Below are 20,689 nucleotides of genomic sequence, written 5' to 3'. Positions count from 1 at the left end.
TTGGGGCCTTGTAGGGGCTCTCAGGTCCTGGGAAGTCAGAGAGCAGAAAGAAGACAAAGCATTAATCCCAGTAAGTGGCCTAGGGGCTGTTTCAGCAAGTTAAGTAGGCCCCTTCGCAGGATCTCCTGTCCCTGCCTCTGCTCAGGTCACTCCATGAAGAGAGGCAGGTAGGATAGGTAAGCAAGGTAGGCGATTCCTGATTATCTAATGTAGGTAGGCCCTGGGGTGGCCTAGTCTCAGTGGAATGGAGCAAAAGAATTGAACCTTGAAGCTATTTTCGTACCAAGCCCTAGGTTGTGTGTATGGAGAGGGGTGCTACTCTTTCTACCTTCCTCTCTACCTCTCCTCACACCTGAGCACAGTTTGTCTTCCTTGGTCTTCAGGGAGGATTTGGGGAGAAAACAGGATTCTAGATGAAGAAGACTCTTCATTTGATTAGCCATCTGAGGGGTGAAGGAACAGGGATAGTGGTGAATTAATTGCAGGAACCAGGATGGAATCCTTTGGACATTTCTCACTTCATGGCCACCCTGGCCACAGCAGGTGGAATTTGTTAAGCCCTGCCATTCAGGACCCCTGAATGGGGAGGTATGCCATCCCCTCCTCCAGCCTCAGGCTGTGGGAAAGCTCTTCTCCGAGCTACTGGTTGATTGCTCAGCCGGCCCCTTCTCCTGTTACCCCTAAGTGGACATCCAAAACTCAGAGCCAGGTTATTTATAGAAAAGATCAGAAGCAGTGGGAGGGAAGACTAATGTTTACAAACATGGGGTCACCTGAGTCGGAGAGGACCAGAGAGAGAGATGGGGTCTGGGGTAGGGGGTGGAGCTGCATCCTGGAATCCAAAGCCAGAGCTAGGAGTCTGATTTGAGCCCTCCAAAGGGAAGATTAGGAGGTTATAAAAGAAGGGAGGGGAGTGGGTACTGCTCAGATGCCGCAGCACGCGACCCCGAGTGAGGCCACATGCAAATTGTATGTAAATTAGCGAGCGCACCAGCGGAGACCTCTCGGCAAGTGGGGCATGGCGACTGGCCTGATGGTCTTGGGGGGGCCAGGTCAGGACCACCTAAGGGTGAGGCCAAGTCTCCCAAGTCCCTCCCACAACCCTGGCCCTGCTGGGAGCTGAGGAGGGTCCTGGGAAGAAGCCAGAGCGCACGGGGAGGGGAGTTGGGCCCCGGCTCCCCGCGCCCCCGTCGGTTGTTGGGGAAGTCAGGTGTCGGGTTACCGCCCAGGGGCTATAGTTAGCCCGGGAGACGCCGCGCAGCAATCCCGGCACCGCGCGGCGCCGCCCGGACCTCAGCCCCCCAGCCCTCCGTCCTGCCCTCTGCCACCGCAGCCGCCAGGTGGGTCCTCCGGCCCCGACCCCCGCTCCCGGTGGAGCCGTAACGCCATCGCACTCCACCGTCGCGGGGTGCGGGGTGGGAAGACGCCCCCAGGCAGGAGCTGTTGACACGGGGGGGGCGGGGGGGGGACGTTTGGCATTCCGGGGAGTGGATTCTAGGGGTGGAGCTGGGGGCGGTACAAAGACAAGGCCACGCCCACCCTAGGACCGCCCCCTCTCGGCCACGCCCACGCCCCCACCTGGGACAAGTCCTGGACCTGGGATCCCTCGCCGGAAAAGATCCAGGAACCCATCCAAGCCAGAACTCCACCGTTGTGGGTCTTTATCTGTATCCTGCCCAAGAATCCCCGAGGAGGAGGATGCTCGCGGCTCTGCTGGTCATCCTCAACCACCTCTGCCTCCATACCCTCTGGCAGGTAACTCCTAGAACCATCCCTCGCCACCAAGGGGCAGTTGAGGGACAGATCTTGAGGTGGACTGGTAGATGACTCCTTAAAATTCCCAGGGATCCTTCCCTCCTCTCGATCCTCTTCCTCTAAGGAATGTCCATCCCTGCAGGAACCAAGCTCCTATCCTCCCCCATCCTTCCCTCCTGCGCCTGCAGATCCCTATGTGAGCCTCCCTTCATTTCATTCCTCTCTAGGAATCTCCTCCGACTTTCTCCTCCCTACTTCTCATCTCCCACTATAGGCTTAACTCAGGCAAACCCCAATGTGTTTTCTGCTGTCCTGGCAGACCCTCCTTCACTAGAGCTTGATCTCCTCTCTCCCAGCCCTCCCAAGTTGGCTCTGAAGGCTTCTAAAGCAGGAGAGGACTCAGGAAGCTCAGAGCTGACAATTATTTGGCACTTGCAGGAGTTTCTGTAAAGAAAAGAGGAGGAGGATGGGGACCGGGTTGGGTATTGGACTGCATACTGGATCTTAGAGGAAGAAAACTGCTTAGCGTCATCTAGCCCCACTTCCCACTGAGAACAGGAACAGCTCTAATGACAAGATGGCCTCTTTTAGGTTGTGCAGAGCAATCTTTATGCTCCTCACAATAACCCTGTGAGGTTGGAAGTAACCTCAATTTATAGGTGGAGATCCTGAAGCCCAGAAAAGCCCAGACCTGAGACTTGCTCAAGATCTCACAGCTAGTAGGTGGTGTTTGAACCCATGTCTGTCTGACTCCAGTGCTTGTGTTATTTACGCCTGTTTGGGCCTTGCCATTTGTATACAGCAGATATTTGGGCATAGAAATGACATTCTGTGTTTCTGAAGTGATTTGCCTCTGAGACCCCTGTCCAGTGCTCTGAACTTATACTTTTCTTGAACTTGCTTTTTGTTAATATTACTTTTATTAGTGTATTTTAATTATATGTTAGTTTCATTATATTTCCATACATCTATAATGTATTTTGATAATATATGATCATATATGTATTATATATATATATATTTGTAGTCCCTCCCCCCCCATTGCCCTTTCTTATCTCCCTTCTGATTTTATACTCCTCCCTGTGTGGCTCCTTTTCCTCATGTCCACAGGTTCAGGCTGTTCCTATCCTGCCCTTGGGCCTGGCCCCAGATGCCTTTGATGATGCCTATTTAGGCTGCTCAGAGGAGATGGAAGAGAAGGCAGCCTCTCTGTTAAAGGAGGAGATGGCTCACCATGCCCTGCTCCAGGAATCCTGGGAGGCAGCACAGAAGGCTTGGGAACACCGGCGTCGAGGGCTCACTCTACCTGCTGGCTTCAAAGCCCAGCATGGAATAGCCGTTATGGTCTATACCAACTCATCCAACACCTTGTACTGGGAGCTGAACCAGGCTGTGCGGACGGGAGGTGGCTCCCGGGAGCTGTACATGAGGCATTTCCCCTTCAAGGCCTTGCATTTCTACCTGACCCGGGCCCTGCAGCTGCTGCGGGGCAGGGAAGGCTGCAGCAGGGAAGCTGGGGAGGTGGTATTCCGAGGCGTGGGCAGCCTTCGTTTTGAACCCAGCAGGCTGGGAGATTCTGTCCGCTTAGGCCAGTTTGCCTCCAGCTCCCTAGATGAGGCGGTGGCCCGCAGGTTTGGTAATGCCACCTTCTTCTCTCTAAGGACTTGTTTTGGGGCCCTTATCCAGCCCCTGTCTGTCTTCCCTGAGGAACGTGAGGTGCTGATTCCCCCCCATGAAATCTTCTTGGTCACTGGGTTCTCCCAGAATGGAACCCGGAGCCTAGTGTCTCTCTGGAGCCATAATCAGACCTGCAGCCACTTTAACTGCGCTTATTTGGGTGGTGAGTTATGCATGGGGGTTACACAGGGCTGGTGGGAATGGATGAGACAAGTCAGGTTGGCCCTGGAAGGCTCCCTAGAGACTTTAGGAGACCCCTTAGTGAACAGGACAAAAGTTCTGCCAAGTTTTGGGTTTCAAGGTCTGTGAATACCTCAGACGATTGTATGTGTTCTAAGGTTCAGTGCGTTAGACATCTAAGGCACACACAAAGGCAAGAGACAGGAGAGTTCCACTTCTTAGCTCAGGAGGCCCAGGCTTGCCAGGACATGAGTATGCTATTCCCAAGTGCTGAGGCAAGGACAGAATGGAGGAATGGCCAGTGGAGACGGATGGGCCATCTGGAAAGCCTTCCCGAGGGAGGAAGGCAGAAGGGAAACAAGAAGTTTACCTTTGGCTAAAGGGAGGACATCCTGAGAGGGGAAAGGCCCTGTGGAGGCCTGGCCTGGCAGAAGGACTTGTGCAGTCTGGGAGTCACCTCACCTGGTCTCTGTTGCAGGGAAGAAGAGGCGGGGCTGTGTGTCTTCGAGAGGTGAGCCACCTTCCTGCCCTCCCTTTGAGCTGCGCTCTCTCAGCTGCTGCTAACCCCTCAGTCTGCTGATCCCACCGCCTTTTCTTCTTTCTCTAACAGCAGGGCAGCCAGAGCCACCCTTTGAGGGGGCTTTCTCTCTGCACTCCTGGAAGACCCTACTCTTGGCCCCTGGGGGGTTCCAGCTCTCAGGAGCTGGGCCCTGAAAGTCCCAACACCTGCCACTTAGGGATCTTGGGAACTTGTGATTTTCCTGTGAAGAAGGGCAGCTTTGAACAGCCTCGTGAAGCAAGAGCATGGTCTTGGAGCCAGCCCTGGCTGCCACCTCCCCGGCCAGGTTGTGGGGAGACCTGAAACCTTGACAGGGCAACCCCATGATAAGGGGAGGACTTCGGCGAGGGAAGAACTGTGATGGCTACCCAATTAAATGGTGCTGTCATGTGGGGACATGGAACTTTATGACTTGTTTGTTCCACGATGCCCGTCACACCTCGTCATTGCAAACCCATGAATATGAAGGCAAGGAAGTAGGCAGATAGATTCCTCAGCCCTGTCTGTCTGATGAGGAATGCAAGGCCAGGGAAGCATGCACTTTACTCAGATCAGAGAGTGAATACTAAAGCCAGGTCTTTTGCTTCCCAGGTCTCCTGCTTCCCCAGGTCAAAACTCTCTTCACTAAAGATCTGAGAAATCGGGCTGGGAATGTGGCTCAGTGGTCGAGTGCTTCCCTAGCATGCATGAAGCCCTGGGTTCAATTCCTCAATACCACATACACAGAAAAAGCTGGAAGTAGCACTATGGCTTAAGTGGTAGAGCGCTAGCCTTGAGCATAAAGAAGCTCAGGGACAGTGCCCAGGCCCTGAGTTCAAGTCCCAGGACTGGCAAAAAAAAAAAAAAATCTGAGAAATCCAGTGTGAGATTCTAAGCCCAAAATACTGAAAGCTCCGGAGGAGGCTACTGCTCTCTGCCCTGCTCACACTGAGTCCATTTCAGGGGAAAATTGAAGAAGGACCCTAAAACCACAAGAGACAGGAATTCTCACCCACTCATCAGGTATCTAACATGCATATGAAGAGACTTTATTAAGCCAAGAGATCCCATAGAAGTTTCTACTGAGTGGCCCTCATTCCACCCAACCAAGCTGACTAGTGACAGAAGGGAACCTTCCATGGCATTAGGACCCCTCCTCGGTCTTCACATCCCCGGGGGAGGGCACATCCCAGAGCCCCTCTGCCTCTTGTTCTCTGTGCACCAATGCATGAACAGGGGAAGCAGGCAAGCACTCCCCAGTAGCTGGACTCCCAGCCTCTGTGGCAGCCTGAAGCCCAGGTTCTAAAGGGCTCTGTGTCCCCACCAGCCCTGGCACAGCCAGCTCCAGGGTCTCAGGGATTGAGGGGCCCAGGTTCTGGAAGCTGTTGCGCACTCGGGTGATGTAGCGGCTGAGGATGCTGGCACCATCCGGAGGCCGGGGTGCCCCTCCCGTCGCCAGCGTCCGCTGCACACCAGCCACCTCACTTTGGAGGCGAGATACAGTCTTCGTCAGCTCTGTGAGTCTGTTGCCCAGGTCTGGGGAGAAGAAGCATGGAGGGGAAGTCTTTCAGAAGTAGAGCCTGTTCAATATCTCTTTTCCCCCCACTCAATAGAACCCCAGAGACACCCTTTCTGGGGTCCTGAGGAAGGACTTGGAGAACTGAGGAGGTGACCTGGGCAGACAGACTCTGGAGTAGATGAGTCTGAGAAGCAGTGGGAAGGGACCACTTTAGGAGACGAAGAAGGCAAGACTTCTGGGCCAGAAAGGAGGGGAGAGAGGAGTCACAGGGACAGTTTTCAGTGGGTAGATGTGTACATCTAACCTCATTAGACCTCTCAGGCCCAGCCCAAATCCTACCTGCCTTTCTCGACTCTTCCCTTCCCCTGATGCTCACAAAATGACTCTTTTCTGTCCTTTGGGCTCCCACTGCAGTCTGTGTCTCAACTAAGCATTTTCTACTTACTAGGATGGTTTCTCATCACTCTGAAAACTTCTATGAAGCCCCCTCCCTCCAAACAAGGCCCAGAACAAGAAAGACACAGTGGTGAACCAGGGATTGCATGAATGGATAGGAGAAAAAAAATAACCATGTGAATGAAAGCAGGAGTGGGTGAGTGAATGAAAACACTAGAGCTGGGTACTGGTGGCTCACATCTGTAACCCTAGCTACTCAGGCTGAGATCTAAGGTTCAAAGCCAGCCCTGGCAGGGAAGTCTAGGAGATGCTTATCTCTAATTAGCCACCAGAAAACTGAAGTGGTGCTGTGGCTCAACATGGTAGAGCACTTACTTTGAATAAAAGACCTCAAGGACAGCACACGGTCCCTGAGGTCAAACCCTATGACTGACAAAAAGAAAAAGAAAAAATACTGGAACAAATACTGGCATGGGTCTAAGGGTAACAGGGCAAGGACCATAGGATGCAGGCCTATGGCTTCCAATAGTAGGGAAGAATGGGGCCATGCACAAACACAGCTGAATGAGAGGTGTGACGAGGTGTGGGAAGGCATGCAGTAGACAACTAACCTTTGCGACGGGTCTCCTCGAACTCACGTCTGGCAGTTTCTATGTAGCGCTGCACCAGGGCCTTGATGACACGAAGACGGTAGGATCCACGCTCACCCTTCCCGGGCCCTGCCCCTATCCCTGCCTCTGCCCCAGGGTTAGCCTGGAATGGAAAGACAGGAGAGTAAGAGATTCTGTATCCACAGCCTTCCTGTAATTACTGACCTGCCTCAGCAATAAAGGACCAAGGCAAAATCTGAGTAGATCTGCTGTCCCCAAAAGCCATACACCTAGCCCCTGGTCTACCTCCACCTCACAGTGAAGTCCTGAAAGGTAGAGGAAGGGAGACCCCAAAGTGGAGGAAGGGCTGACGGGGGCTGAAGTGAAGGTTGGGAGGGGAAGGAGAAAGGAAGAATCCCCCTGCAGCCCTAGAAGTAAGGTAATGCTGGGGGGAACTAGGAAGGGGCTCTCATGTAGAGCTGGGATGGGGATGGGTAGGGGACACGTGATGGGAGGTAAGTGAATGCTTCAAATGCCAGCCTTAACTCTGTGTGTGTGTGTGTGTGTGTGTGTGTGTGTGTGTGTGTGTGTGTGTGTGTGTGTGTGTGCATGCTAAAGCTTACACTCAGGGCCAGAGCACTCTCTCTTGGATTTTTTGCTCCAGTCTGGCCCTCTGCTTATAAGGTGGCCCTCTGTTTATAAGGTGGCATTGATATGTGTTTGAAAAGCATTCATTTTCACTGGAGTTTGGTGGCTCAGACCTGTAATCCTAGCTACTCAGGAGATTGAGAGCTGAGGATTAGAGCTCAAAGCTAGCCCAGGCAGGAAAGTCTGAGACTCTTATCTCCAATTAACCACCAGAAAACTAGAAGTGTCTTTGTGGCTCAAATAGTAGAGTACTAGCCTTGAGCAAAAGAACTCAGTGACAGTGCCAGGCCCTGAGTTCAAGCCCTATAACTGACACTAAAAAAAAACTGTAAGTGGTACTGTGACTCAAGCTTTGAGCAAAAGCAGCTCAGGGGTAGCACCTAGGTCCTGAGTTAAGCACCGGGACTGGTACAAAAAACATTCATTCACATTTTGGCCCAGTTTGTCTGGAGCATGGAGGGTATTTGCATTTTGGAAAGAGTGCTGCATGGACTTCTGTCCAGGCTGCGGGACAGGTTGGAAGTTCAGGGAAGAGGGAAACTGGGAAAATGGGAACTGGGAATGGTTTTCTGGGAACACACCTGGGAAGACATGTGCCCATACCTGCTATTCACAACCAGACCAGCCTAGGTAATACAGGTGAAGCCTTGTGTGAGGCAGACCCACAGCAAGCAGACGAGGTACTCACAAAGGTGGGGACTGGGGGATAGGCTGGCTTCTTAGTTTTGCAGCAGGAACAGCAACAGCAAATGATCTGGAAAATTCTCCTGAGAGATTTCAATGGTAGGAAAAGGTCAGTCAGGGGGCAAGGCCTGGAAATAGGGACATGGGCTGGGCAGTGTGCAGGGAGTTCGAGAGTGAGCTTAGAAGTCATCACCTGAGAAAGTAGAAGAAGGCCTTGGGAGAGGGCAGGATGTTGAAAGGCACAGGCAGGGTCAGACCCTCTCGGAAGTAGGATAAGTAGAGCTTGGAACGAGCAAACTTCCATTCCACATCAGCATCATCCTGGGGGCCAGGAGGCAGCGGCTGTGCAAGCTCCACACTGGCTCCAGGCCTCTTGCTCATCACTTCTCTCCCCAGTGCCCTCCTCTTCTATTCTCCAGTTGGCAAGCACCTCTCTCTCTCTCTCTCTCTCTCTCTCCCTCTTCCTCTCCCTCTCTCTCTTCTCCCTCTCCCCAACCCTCTCTCTCCTTGAATTACAGGCCTGAGTGCTGTCCCTGAGCTGCTTTTGCTCAAGACTAGTAGTCTACCACTTCAGCCACACTTCTACTTCTGTTTTTTTCTGTGATTACCTGAGCTGGCTTTGAACCGCAATCCTCAGATCTCAGCCTCTTGAGTAGCTAGCATCTGCCTTTTTTTTTTTTCTTTTTGGTGCCAGTACTGAGGCTTGAACTCAGGGCCTGAGTACTGTACCTAAGCTCAAGGCTAGCACTCTTACCACTAGAGTCACAGCACAACTTCGGTCTTTTCGGTGGTTAATTGGAGATAAGAGTCTTAGGGACTTTACTTCCTGCATTGGGTTCAAACCATTATCCTTAAGATATCAACTTCCTTGAGCTGGGAAGGTGGCTCAGTGGTAGAGCGCTTGCCTTGCATGCCTGAGGCCCTGGGTTCGATTCCTCAGCACCACATAAGCAAAAAGAAAAAAGCCGGAAGTGGTGCTGTGGCTCAAGTGGTAGAGCGCTAGCCTTGAGCTGAAGAGCTGAGGGACAGTGCCCAGGCCCAGAGTTCAGGCCCCACGACCGAGAAAAAAAAAAAAAAAAAGCCAGAAGTGGCACTGAGGCTCCAGTGGTGGAGTGCTAGCCTTGAGCAAAAGAAGCTCAGGGACTGTGCCCAGGCCCTATTCAAGCCCCATGACTGGCAAAAACAAAAAGATCTCAGCCTCCTAAGTAGCTAGACTTACATACATAGGCCACAGGCAAGCACCCTCCCACCTCACTCCCAACCCCAGTACAGGGGCTGGCTTGAGCTTTTTTTTTTTTTTTTTTTTTGCTAGTCCTGGGGCTTGAACTCAGGGCCTGAGCACTGTCCCTGGACTTCTTTTTGCCCAAGGCTAGCACTCTATCACTTGAGCCACAGGGCCACTTCTGGCATCTTCTGTTTATGTGGTATTGAGGAATCGAACCCAGGGCTTCGTGCATGCTAGGTAACCACTCTACCACTAGGCCACGTTCCCAGCCCTGGCTTTGAGCTCTTACTTGGTTTTTCTACTCAAGGCTAACACTTTACTACAGGAACCACACCTCTACTTCTGGGTTTTCAGTAGTTAACTGGAGATAAGAATTTCCTAGGCTTTCTTACCCAGGCTGGCTTTAAACCACAATCTTCAGATCTCAGCCTCCTGAGTAGTTAGAATTATAAGCATGGACCACTGGTGGCCAGTCTCTTCTCATTCCTGTCTTCATTGTCAACTATCACCCACATTTCCCCTGCCTGTCTCTTCATTTCCTGCATTCCCCCACTCTCATCACCCTCCTACCTTCCCATTCGCACCCAGCCTCTTCTCCAGACTGCAGCTCAACCCACCCACTTCCCCTCCTCCTTCTCATGTTCTCTTCTACTTTGCCATAGTACACTCTCCCACACATCTGTGTCACCCCAAAAAGAGAAAAAGTACTAAACTTGGTATCTGGAGATACTAGCAGTATTAATAAGACCTTCTGTTTTGGTTTTTTGGACATAGCCTTGAACTCATGTTACTCCTGCCTCACCGCTTTGTATGTATGTGTGTATGTGTGCTAGTCCTGGGGCTTGAATACAGGGCCTGGGCATTGTCCTGCATCTTTTTGCTCAAGGCTAGTGATCTACCACTTTGAGCTCTACTTCCAGTTTTCTGGTGCTTAATTATAGACTTTTCTGCCTGGGTTGACTGAATCAAGATACTCAGATCTCAGTCTTAGTAGTTAGGATTACAGATGTGAGCCACCCATACAAAACAGTACTTTACTCTACCCTACCCTTCAGTGCTAGGATTACAGGCTTAAAAGTAAAACCCTCACTAACCTAAGAGAATTTGTCCAAAGCCATAAAACAAAACAATAGTAGAAAGAGCAGGAACTCAAGTGTCTTGACTCCTTACAACGAATTCCTCTCCCTTCCTCCATGCCTCCCCTCCCACCCCCCATTAAGCTAGCGTCCGTTCACATACCTCAATCTTCTGAAAGGAGTTGGTGATCATGGCAATGAGCATGTTGAGCAGCACAATGACCATGACAATGGTGAAGATGCCATAGAGGGCTCGGCCCACAAATTCAGGTACCAGAAATTGAGGCATGTCCACCACACTGTGTTCCTCCATGCCAAACATGGTCCAGAACAGAAACTGGAATGTCTCGTTGAAACTAGCACACCAGGCCAGAGAAATGATGGGAAAATCTGGGAGTGAGAGATCTGAGCCCCCCCCCAACACACTCTTCCTCCCATACCAGAACAAGACACAGGTGTTCTATGTCATGAAGCCCTCTGGACTAAGGTTAGCCATCCAGATGCTTGCCATTTCTGAGCTTCAACCTTTATTTTTTTCACATTTACAAATATTAAATTTATTATTACTAGAATTTATTGGTTCTCAGATTTGGCCACCTTATAGCTCAGTTTGAGGGTCAACCTTTATTCTTCTGATCAAAGATACCTGAGGCTGGCCCCAAGCAAAAAGCAAAACCCTACCTCAAAACTAATTAAAGCAACCAGGTGCTAGTGATGCCTGCCTATAATCCTAACAACACAGGAGACTAAGATCTGAAGATTGTGGTTTGAAACCAGCCTGGGCCAAGGAATCTTTAGGACTCTTTTTTTTTTTTTTTTTGGGTCCAGTCGTGGGGCCTGAACTCTGGGCCTGAGCGCTGTCCCTCAGCTCTTCAGCTCAAGGCTGCGCTCTACCACTTGAGCCACAGCACCACTTCCGGCTTTTTTTCTTTTTTCTTTTGTGGTGCTGAGGAATCGAACCCAGGGCCTCCTGCATGCAAGGCAAGCACTCTACCACTGAGCCACCTTCCCAGCCCTCTTTAGGACTCTTATCTCTAATTAACCAGCAAAAAAGTAGAACTTTTTGTGTGTGTTCACTCATGGTACCAGCCTTGAAGGAAAAAGACAAACAAGAGTGTTAAGCCCAGAGCTCAAACTGTTCAAAAATAAAAAACAAAAAGCAAAAACCACCTAAATCATAAGGGATGGGGGTATGGCTTAAGTGGGAGAGAACCAGCTAGCAAGTAGGAGGCCCTGAGTTTAAACTCTAGTACTGTCAAAAAGAAAAAAAAAAAGCTGGGTGCCAGTGGCTCCTGCCACTGCTACCTACTCAGAAGCTGAGATCTGAGAATTGCATTTCGAAGCTAGGCCCAGCAAGAAAGTCCATGAGACTCTTATCTACAATAAACTACAAAAAAAAATTTCCTGAAATGGAGATCAAGCTCAAGTGGTAGAGCAATAACCTTAAGTGAAAAAGCTCAGGGATAGTGCCCAGGCCATGAGTTCAAGCCTCAGAACCAGCACACACACAACAAAATATAAACCCAACGGTCCTTACTGGGCTGGGTGGGTAGATGACAAGGATGTGGTACAGAGCATATCAATAACCCCAGGACTCCTTCTTCCAGGAAGCCCTTCCTGATCTCCTGTCCCTGCTCTCAGAAGAATGTGTTTTTCCACTAGTCACTCAAAGGCCTGGTCAGAGGTCCTCCTGTTCTATTTATTTGTGAATCTGTCTTATGCTGTCTGTGTCAGCACCAGTTCAGGCACAGATTGCAACTTGTTTTCCCATTATTCCAATTGCACTAATGTATCTTTTCTAAATGCTAATCTGACCTAATCTGTTTTACTTCTTCAACCGTTAAATGTTCCTGGCTATCCTGACCTATACACCTACTACATCTTATCTGAGGTTCTCAGCAAAAGTACTTTCATTTTTTTAAAGTACCAAGGTTTGAACTCAGGGCCTTCTACTTACTAGGCAGGCACTCTGCCACTTGAGCCACACTTTCAACCCTTAAGGAAACATTCTAAACTATTTACAGGTGAAGTGTCATATTATATAAAAATTTTTAAATGGTTCAGGGGGAAAGACGGAATAAAGAAAAAGAATAGAGCAAGCAGATATGGCAAACAGAAACGATTGGGGGAAGCTAGATAGAGGTATTTAATTAATTTTTAATTTTTCATAGGCTTGACATTTTTTCAAATAAAAAGGTAGAGGAGGAGATGAATGAATGAACAAATGAATGACTGACAGAGTGAATCAATGTGGGAATAAGAAACCTGAGTGGCCTGGTACCAGAGGCTCATAGCTGTAATTCTAACAACTTTGGAAGTTGAGATTGGGAGGATAGTTCTTGAGCAGGGGAGTTCACAAGACCTCCTTCTCAAGTATTAGCTAGACATAGTGACTTACAACTATAGGCTACCTACACAGGAGGCTAAGATCCAGAAGATCAACATTTCAGACCAGCAGAACAGTTCGTGAGATTTTATCACAGTGGAAGAAGGTGAGTGTGATGGTACACACCAGTCTAAGGTAGGAAGCAGAAAATGGAGGACTGAGGTCCAGGTACATGCCAGGCAGGAATTGAGGCCCTACATCAAAAAATAGCCAGTGCTCCAGGCGCCGGTGACTCATGCCTATAATCCTAGCTACTCAGGAGGCTGAAATCTGAGGATCAAGGTTCAAAGCCAGCCTGGACAAGAAAGTCCCTGAGACTCTTATCTCCAATAAACCACTAGAAAACCAGAAGTGGTGCTGAGGCTCAAGTGGTAGAGTGCTTGCCTTGAGCTGAAGAGCTGAGGGACAGCGCCCAGGCCCAGAGTTCAAGCCCCACAACTGACAGAAAAAAAAAATAGCCAGTGCACAAAAGGGCTAGAGGCATGACTCAAGTGGCAGTTTCTGCCTAGCAAGTACGAGGCCCTAGTACTGCCAAAGAAGAAAAAGAAAGAAAGAAAAATGAAAAAATGTATACAAATGAGGGAAGGAGAAAGAAGAGTCAAGTTGCAAGATTCCATTGCCCTACTTGCCCCTGCCCTTGCCCCCGCCCCCGCCCCGCCCCCGCCCCGCCCCGCCCCCGCCCCACCCCCGCCCCCGCCCCGCCCCCGCCCCGCCCCCGCCCCGCCCCCGCCCCTGCCCCTTGCCCCATCATACTTGCCCAGTCGCTCTGTCTCCTGGTAAGGCACATAGATGTTGTTGAGGCCACAGAGGAAGGCAGTCAGGATGATCATGAGGATGAACATGAACCTGGCAAGGGGTGGGACATAGGAGAGTCCAAGATCTCCCCTTTAAGAGAAATCAGGCTCTTGGAACAGGGGTGGGGGTAATGACCTTCCTAGCTCTTTATCTGACAGCTATTCATTTTGATTGTTAATGAAAGCAAGGAATTTGGGAGAAAGAAACTAGGGATTTGAGTTAAGTGCCAAAACAGAAGGTCTCCCTTGAGAATAATGGGTACTGAATCTAGGCAATGAAAACTGGGTATGAACTAGTCTCTTAGGAAGGGATTGAGATGCTGAGATCCCACAATATGGCCAGTAGTCAGAGACTCCGACTGGATAGCAGTTATCACCCAAACAGTTAGAGGCAAATGTGAGAATGAGTTAGCTTGCTGCAGAGAAGGCAAGGATCCGAAGGTGAGGTACAAGGTTCTCCTCCTAAACCTGTGCACACATGTAACTAGTTCATTTCTCACCAATAGCACCCACTCTGGTCTTGCCTCAGATATTAACCCTGGGCTCTGATTAGGGTGAGAGGCCAAGTTTAGCTGTACATGACTTATCTATCCAAAGAGAGGGGAAGCTGAGGCCCAGAGAAGGGTCGCAGAGATAGTAACAGTACCAAGATCAGAATGTGAACCAATGGCTGGGTACCAGTGGCTCACATGTGGAATCCTAGTTTTTCAAGAGACCAAGTTCTGAACATCGTGGTTCAAAGTCATCCTGAGCAGGAAAGTCCATGAGACCCTTTAATTAACCACCAAAAAGCCAGAAGTGGAACTGTGGTAGAGGGCAAGCCTTATGCAAACAAGCTCAGGGACAGTGGCCAGGCCCTGAGTTCAAGCCTCAGGACCAGCACGCACACACATACACAGATATCAAGCAGGCTGGGATATAGCTCAGTGGCAAAGAGCTTGCCTAGCAAGTATAGTGTCCTAGGTTTCACCCCCCGTATTAAAAAGAAAATTTTAAAAAGTATGTTAAGCAATGGACTTTACTGCTCTTGTGGTTTGTAGTATCTTGGGGTGATGGGCCTCTTTGAGAATTAAGTGACCATTATAGTCCCTCCCAGCAGAGAAATGCTTTACATTTACACTCCAAATTTTGCCTGTTATTTCCCCAGGTCTCAGAAGCTTCTGTCCCTAGAGTAACAACACAGATGAATGCCGGGGCTACCCCAGAGCTGGGGAATTTCAGAAGGAGGTCCTGTGGAACCCCTCTGGAAGGAGAGGACTCCGAGCTGGGGAAGTACACACCGGATCATGTCGTCGATCATCCTGCCAATGGAAATCTGCAGAGTGCCCAGCGACTCGTGGGCTGGCAGGATGTAGGCCAGGCGGGTGAAGCTGAGCATGCTGGTGACCGCGAAGAGCACCTCGGCCAAGAACTGGGGATCTTCTGTGCGCCACTCGCTTCGCTCTGTGCAAGGTGAGATGGCGGCAGTGTCCGAGAACCAAGGAAGGAGAGAGCCTGAGGAATTTAGGGCTGAGCTGGGGCCGGGGGGCGGTGTTACTCACCAGCAGTGCTGAAATAGTGACAGGCAGGGCCATCAGAGGCATCCTGGCAGTGCATGAAGGCCAGCCCTGCCAGGAGGATGCGCAGCGCGAAGGCTGCCAGGTACAGAGACAGGATGACAACATCCAGGAAGTTCCACCAGTCCAGCAGGTAGCTCCGCAGGCCCTCGATCCACACTTCCTTACACTCAAACCACAGGAAGCCTGGAGGGGTGGCAGAGGCCAGGATAGGAGGGGGCAGAGCTCTCTCCTTCCAGATCAGAGCCACAGTATGGTGAAGGGGATCCTCTGCTGGGGGTTAGGATGCTAAGATATCACTTCATCTATCTGGGAGCAACATGATCTTATCTGACAGCAAGGACCCATCTCTGGTGTACACTCAGTTGGTAACAGCTGCACCAAGGGCCACAAGCAGCTGATGCTCAGAAAGTGACAAGCTCCCGGGAAGAGGCCACACTGGGAAAGAACAATTTACATCTATTCCCTGCCTTCCACCAAATAAGTACTAGGCAAATATTTAAAGTCTTACCTAAATAAAGGAGGTTTCCCCTTACAAGTTTGCAAGTCTTTTCTTTCCCCACACATAGGCAAAGGAAGAACTGTTGGTTTCATTTGAGCTCATCACAGGTCATCAACAAATCAATTCCCTTTTGGGATGCTTTTGTTTCTCCTTTCCTTCTTTCTCTTTTTTTTTCTTTTTTTGTCGGTTGTGGGGTTTGAACTCTGGGCCTGGGCGCTGTCCCTGCGCTCTTCAGCTCAAGGCGAGCGCTCTACCACTTGAGCCACAGCGCCACTTCCAGTTTTCTAGTGGTTTATTGGAGATAAGAGTCTCACGGACTTTCCTGCCCAGGCTGGCTTTGAACTGATATCCTCAGATCTCAGCCTCCTGTAGCTAGGATTATAGGCGTGAGCCACCAGCTTCTCTTCTTTCTCTCTTTTGTGTCAGTACTAGGGCTTGAACTCAGGGACTGGGCACTGTCCCTGAGCTTTTTTGCTCAAGGCAAGAACTCTACCACATGAGCTACAGCTCCACTTCTGCCTTTTTGTGAGTCAACTGGAGATAAATCTCATAGACTTTCCTGCATGGGCTGGTTTGTAACTGATATCCTCAGATCTCAGGCTCTTGAGTAGCTAGGATTACAGGTGTGAGCCACCAGTGCCTAGCTTGGATGGCTGTCTTATTTGTGAGAGGATGAGAATCCTCAGAGTTGGTAGTATCTGGTTCTATTTGCTGTAGAACCTGAACAAAAGGAGTATTTCCACTCTTTGTGCCTGAGGATTGTTGCTCAGGAGTCTGCCACAGGACTGAATCCCCTGATGAGAAGTGAAGGCAAAGTGTCCCTCCTGACAGAGCCTAGGGAAGTCTGGTTGGATCCTCAGGGGCATCTACACACGCAGGGCCTCTCCAATGAGATGCTTGCCTATCAAGGACAATGAGGAGGGCCCTGAAAGACAGATGTCACAAATAAACGATCCCACCCGTGTACCTGCAACCCAAATCATGTGTAGTGAAGTCTCCCAGACACTCTGGCTGCGGCCTTGGAAGGTGCTCAGCTGTGTCTCCATGGCCAGGGACTCTCCCAGCAGGAAGATGAGGAACCACAGGTAGGAGGCTGAGTGCAGCAGGAACTTCAGCACCGGGATCTTTAGCAGGCGACCCAGCTTTGGGGGAAGAGGAAGTCCTGGTTCCTCCCTGGAAGGGTGTCTTGCTGCCCTGCTCTGACCATGTATGACTGCTCTTCTCGGTGTCACCCACTCACGGATCCAGACACTAATCAAGAATGTCCTGTAGGTCGGGCCCTGCACTTTCATCTGTTGTCACCTTCACAACCACACAAAGCAAGCATTATTTTCATCTAGATTACGGGAATGGAGGGATACAGAGGTAAAGTAACTTCCCTGTGTGTTGTCCCATGGACTCTTCAAACTCAACCAAGGTAAAGGTTGATCCAGCTTGTTCCTCCTAGCAGATAACATGAACAGTCACCCCGTTCTCTCATGGGTGACAGTTTATGTAATTCCTGTCCCTTGTCTACAATTTGCCTTCGCGCAAGGAGGGAGCTTTCCCAAGCACAGAGTTCATGGTTTCCTTATTTCCTTAACCCAACATCGGCCTCCGTTCTAACGCAGCTTATCTCCAAGACTCTGGGAGAGCTGCCCTTGTCCCCCTGACTGCTCACTATACTGGTATGGCTGCTTTGGCAGCAGTGCATTTCTTTCTTTTGCTTTCTCTGATGTGGTACATTCTCCCTCCCTTGGGCCTTGCCCTGTGCCTTTCTATTCCTGATTCCCTGGCATTCCCTTCCTTATCTCTCCTGCTTGACAGGTCTGTTCATTATATCCCAGGACCCGGGCCTGTGCTTTGCTTGCAGCAGCATCTCAAGGAAATCTTGATTTGGGTGGCACTCTCTTTAGGAGAAGTTAGGGCTTTAAGGGATCCAGCCTTTGAAGGCAGTGAGATCAGGAGCAGCACTCAATCCTGACTGCTATTTACTGTGTACTCTGGACAAAGAGTACTTGCATTCCACCTGTTTCAACATTCCTTCTCTGCACAGAACTTTCCAGAGCTTCCTCAAGCTACTGGGTGGGAACATTGACAAAGCATGCAGCCCAAGGAGGGCCTGACATAAACCAAGTGTTCCACAAATAAATGATCAAGAATCTTATTTGTAGTACCCGAGACTTGGGTGCCAGCCAGTAGCCAATGCAGAGGAAGGGCATGGTGAGGAAGATGAGGAAAGCGATGAACAGCTTCCAGATGGTGGTGCTTCCACGCCAGCCAGCCAGGTTCCCACACCAGATGGAGGACAGGACTTGCTGGCAGATAGGATGTGCTACGAACTAAGCAAAGATGAGGTATAGAAGGGGGGTAGAGGGGGTGCCAGGCAGGGAAGAAGAGGAAACCAGTTGGCAGCAGAGACAATTAGCTACCACAGATTAAACCATCTTCTTTGTGTGTGTGTGTGTGTCATGGGGCTTGAACTCTTGGCCTGGGCACTGTCCCTCAGCTCTTCAGCTTGTGGCTAGTATTGTACCACTTGAGCCACAGCACCACTTCTGGTTTTCTGGTGGTTTATTGGAGGTAAGAGTCTCACAGACTTTCCTGCCAGGGCTGGCTTTGAACTGTGATCCTCAGATCTCAGCCTCCTGAGTAGCTAGGATTACAGGCGTGAGCCACTGGCACCCAGCTTAAACCATCTTTTTTGATGAGACAGGTTCATGCTTCATAGCCCAGGCCAGTCTCGAACTCATGATCTTCCTGCTTCAACCTTCTGAGTGTTGGAATTAAAAGTATGTACCACCATGCCTGGCTATCATCTTTTTCTCCCCACACAAACCAACCTAGAAGAGGACCTTTATTTGCCATGTGACCAGGAGTAGCTCCAGCTTACTCTAGGTCTTATCTGTGAAGGAGAAGGCTGAAATTTGAAGGTTTTCCTGGGCGGTCTGGATTTCACATTCATTTTTGTATGTGCAGGTTCTGGGGCTTGAATTCTGGGCCTGGGCGCTATTTTGTGTGTGTATGTGTGTGTGTGTGTGTGTGCTGTCTTTGAGCTCTTCAGCTCAAGGCTAGCGCTCCACCACTTAAGCCACAGTGCCACTTCCGGTTTTCTGAGTGGTTTATTGGAGGTAAGAGTTTCATGGACTTTCTTGCCTGGGCTGGCTTTGGACCGTGATCCTCCAATCTTGTTGTGGGGAGTATAGTACTAAACTCCAGCAACAAAGAAGACTGAGCCAATCTGGTAGGCCAGAAGCAAGCAAGGCTGAGTCTAGTAAGACTCAGGTGGGATCCTAGTTGGGAGATGGTCTCCCAAGGCCAGTGAGGGGCTAGGGCTTAGGTATATGTGTGGCTAGGGCGGGATAGGAACTTCTCTTCTTGTCTTCAAAGGTTTAAGACAGAAGAGTGCTCAGGAAGCTGGGCACTGGTGGCTCTCACCTGTAATCCTAGCTACTCAGAAGGCTGAGATCTGAGAATCAGGGTTCAAAGCCAGCCCTGGCAGGAAAGTCCGTGAGACTCTTATCTCCAATAAACCACCAGTGCTAGGCTTGAGCTGAAGGATAGCGCTCAGGCCCAGAGTTCAAGACCCATGACTGACCAAAAAAAGAAAAAAAAAAAAGAAGAGTGCTCAGGACTGAGGTATGCTAAAGGCAGGAAAAGAAGTTGCTCAGAGGTGGCAGGGCAAGGGATAGGGCAGAGAGGAGGCACTGGAGGCCCAGCTGACCCGCTTCTGGTTGTAGTTCACAGCCAGCCGTAGCCTTGCCAGGTTGGGGATGCCTTCCTCAAAGGCCTGGGCCAGGCCCTCAGCCTCAGGCTCTGTCTCGCTGTCCTCTCCCATGTCATTGAGCACTGCAGTGACCTCGCTCTGGTTGCGGCACATGCCCAGTAGCTCAAAGCCGTAGTCCTGACTCAGCGACTCCAGGGCGATGTACTCAGGCTGTAGGGAAGGAAGTGTGTGTACCAGCCATGCTGTGGCCTCAGCCCCATTCAATGAACCAAACCTGCCCCTTCCCGAACAGTGGGTCTGGGCCATGTCTGTCCTGCCCCCAGGCCATCACTTTCTGTACCCAGTGTCACCAGGTCATTGATTTCTTTCTTCTCTGCTACCTCATCAACCCTTCTTGCTTCTTATCTCCTTTGCCTATCTGGTGTTGTTTCTGCCTTATTTACTCCACCCAAACCCTGCTACCTTTGCCTGCTCCTTGGACTTTCTATTTCTAGACCTGTTTCCCATCCTACTTTAACTCCTACTCTTTGATGTGTACCTTTCATGTGCTCATTGCGTTATTTACTTTGTGTGTGTGTGAGTGAATCATGGAGCTTGAATTCAGGGCTTGGGCACTGTCCCTGAGCTTTTTCACTCAAGGCTTTTGCACTTTGAGCCACAGCTCCACTTCCAGCATTCTGGTGGTTAACTGAAAATAAGAGTCTCATGTACTTTTCTCCCTCGGCTGGTTTTGAACTGTGATCCTCAGATCTTAGCCCCTCCTGAGTATCAGCTAGGATGACAGGTGTGACTCACCAGTGCTCAGCTTATTTTATTTTTGAGCATCTATATAATAAGAAAATCTGTCCTGGCAGTTTCAAGAGATACATACTACCCATTCTTCTTTTTTTTTGTCGGTCATGGGGCTTGAACTCTGGGCTTGGGCACTGTCCCTCAGCTCTTCAGCTCAAGGCGAGCGCTCTACCACTTGAGCTGCAGTGCTACTTCTGGTTTTCTAGTGGTTTTTTGGAGATAGGAGTCTCACGGTCTTTCCTGCTCGGGCTGGCTTTGAACCGCAATTCTCAGATCTCAGCCTCCTGCGTAGCTAGGATTACAGGCGTGAGCCACCGGCACCCATACTACCCATTCTATCCTCTGTTTTACTTTGGGCCCTTCTCCCTTTCATTCTCTCCCTCCAGATTTCATTGTGTAGCACATGCTGGCTACAAACTATTTTTTTTTGGTCCAGTCGTGGGGCCTGAACTCTGCGCTTAGGTGCTGTCCCTCAGCTCTTCAGCTCAAGGCTAGCGCTCTACCACTTGAGCCACAGCACCACTTCTGGCTTTTTTCTTTTTGCTTATGTGGTGCTGAGGAATCGAACCCAGGGCCTCATGTACGCAAGGCAAGCGCTCTACCACTGAGCCATCTTCCCAGCTCAAACTAATTTTTTTGTGTGTGCCAGTGCTGTGGCTTGAAGT

At 50.2% G+C, this 20,689-nt stretch overlaps 2 protein-coding genes across 3 annotated transcripts in view; one reads left to right on the top strand and one right to left on the bottom strand.

Annotated features, from left to right (window-relative positions):
- The first annotated feature begins 2,331 nt into the window (after nt 1–2,331).
- Nucleotides 2,332–4,443, top strand: Art5 (ADP-ribosyltransferase 5). 2 transcript variants are annotated; one of them, XM_042689303.1, is made up of 4 exons: nt 2,332–2,474; nt 2,866–3,595; nt 4,091–4,123; nt 4,226–4,443. In XM_042689303.1, exons 2-4 carry the CDS (start codon nt 2,944–2,946, stop codon nt 4,324–4,326), a joined length of 786 nt encoding a protein of 261 aa, XP_042545237.1. In that variant the 5' UTR covers nt 2,332–2,474; nt 2,866–2,943; the 3' UTR covers nt 4,327–4,443. The 2 variants fall into 2 exon arrangements, with proteins under 2 accessions (XP_042545237.1, XP_042545228.1); XM_042689294.1 differs by having other exon boundaries at nt 4,223–4,443.
- Nucleotides 4,444–5,178: 735 nt separating this feature from the next.
- LOC122116533 (short transient receptor potential channel 2) overlaps nt 5,179–20,689 on the bottom strand; it is a 33,826-nt gene continuing 18,315 nt past the window's right edge. The window contains exons 12-22 of the mRNA XM_042690256.1: nt 19,230–19,442; nt 17,683–17,847; nt 16,494–16,668; nt 15,010–15,210; nt 14,749–14,911; nt 13,428–13,520; nt 10,452–10,644; nt 8,181–8,308; nt 7,992–8,070; nt 6,677–6,818; nt 5,179–5,686 (exon numbers count right to left, since the gene is read on the bottom strand). Of these exons, the coding sequence (XP_042546190.1) occupies nt 5,295–5,686; nt 6,677–6,818; nt 7,992–8,070; nt 8,181–8,308; nt 10,452–10,644; nt 13,428–13,520; nt 14,749–14,911; nt 15,010–15,210; nt 16,494–16,668; nt 17,683–17,847; nt 19,230–19,442 (1,944 nt within the window). The 3' untranslated portion in view covers nt 5,179–5,294. The remainder of the gene's footprint in view (nt 5,687–6,676; nt 6,819–7,991; nt 8,071–8,180; nt 8,309–10,451; nt 10,645–13,427; nt 13,521–14,748; nt 14,912–15,009; nt 15,211–16,493; nt 16,669–17,682; nt 17,848–19,229; nt 19,443–20,689) is intronic.

This window comes from Dipodomys spectabilis, unplaced genomic scaffold, assembly GCF_019054845.1.
Source record: "Dipodomys spectabilis isolate Male_0828 unplaced genomic scaffold, ASM1905484v1 ptg000003l, whole genome shotgun sequence".
Classification (NCBI taxonomy): Eukaryota; Metazoa; Chordata; class Mammalia; order Rodentia; family Heteromyidae; genus Dipodomys; species Dipodomys spectabilis.
The sequence above is the reverse complement of the archived record's forward strand: the minus strand, read 5'-3'. Positions and strand labels throughout refer to the sequence as shown.

What these genes read in the sequence shown, in the direction of transcription:
- Art5 (XM_042689294.1), top strand. Translation starts at nt 2,944, where the DNA reads ATGGAAGAGAAGGCAGCCTCTCTGTTAAAGGAGGAGATGGCTCACCAT. An exon ending in TAACTGCGCTTATTTGGGTG is followed by an intron (nt 3,596 to 4,090) that starts GTGAGTTATGCA and finishes TCTCTGTTGCAG; the next exon opens with GGAAGAAGAGGCGGGGCTGT. An exon ending in GGGCTGTGTGTCTTCGAGAG is followed by an intron (nt 4,124 to 4,222) that starts GTGAGCCACCTT and finishes TTTCTCTAACAG; the next exon opens with CAGGGCAGCCAGAGCCACCC.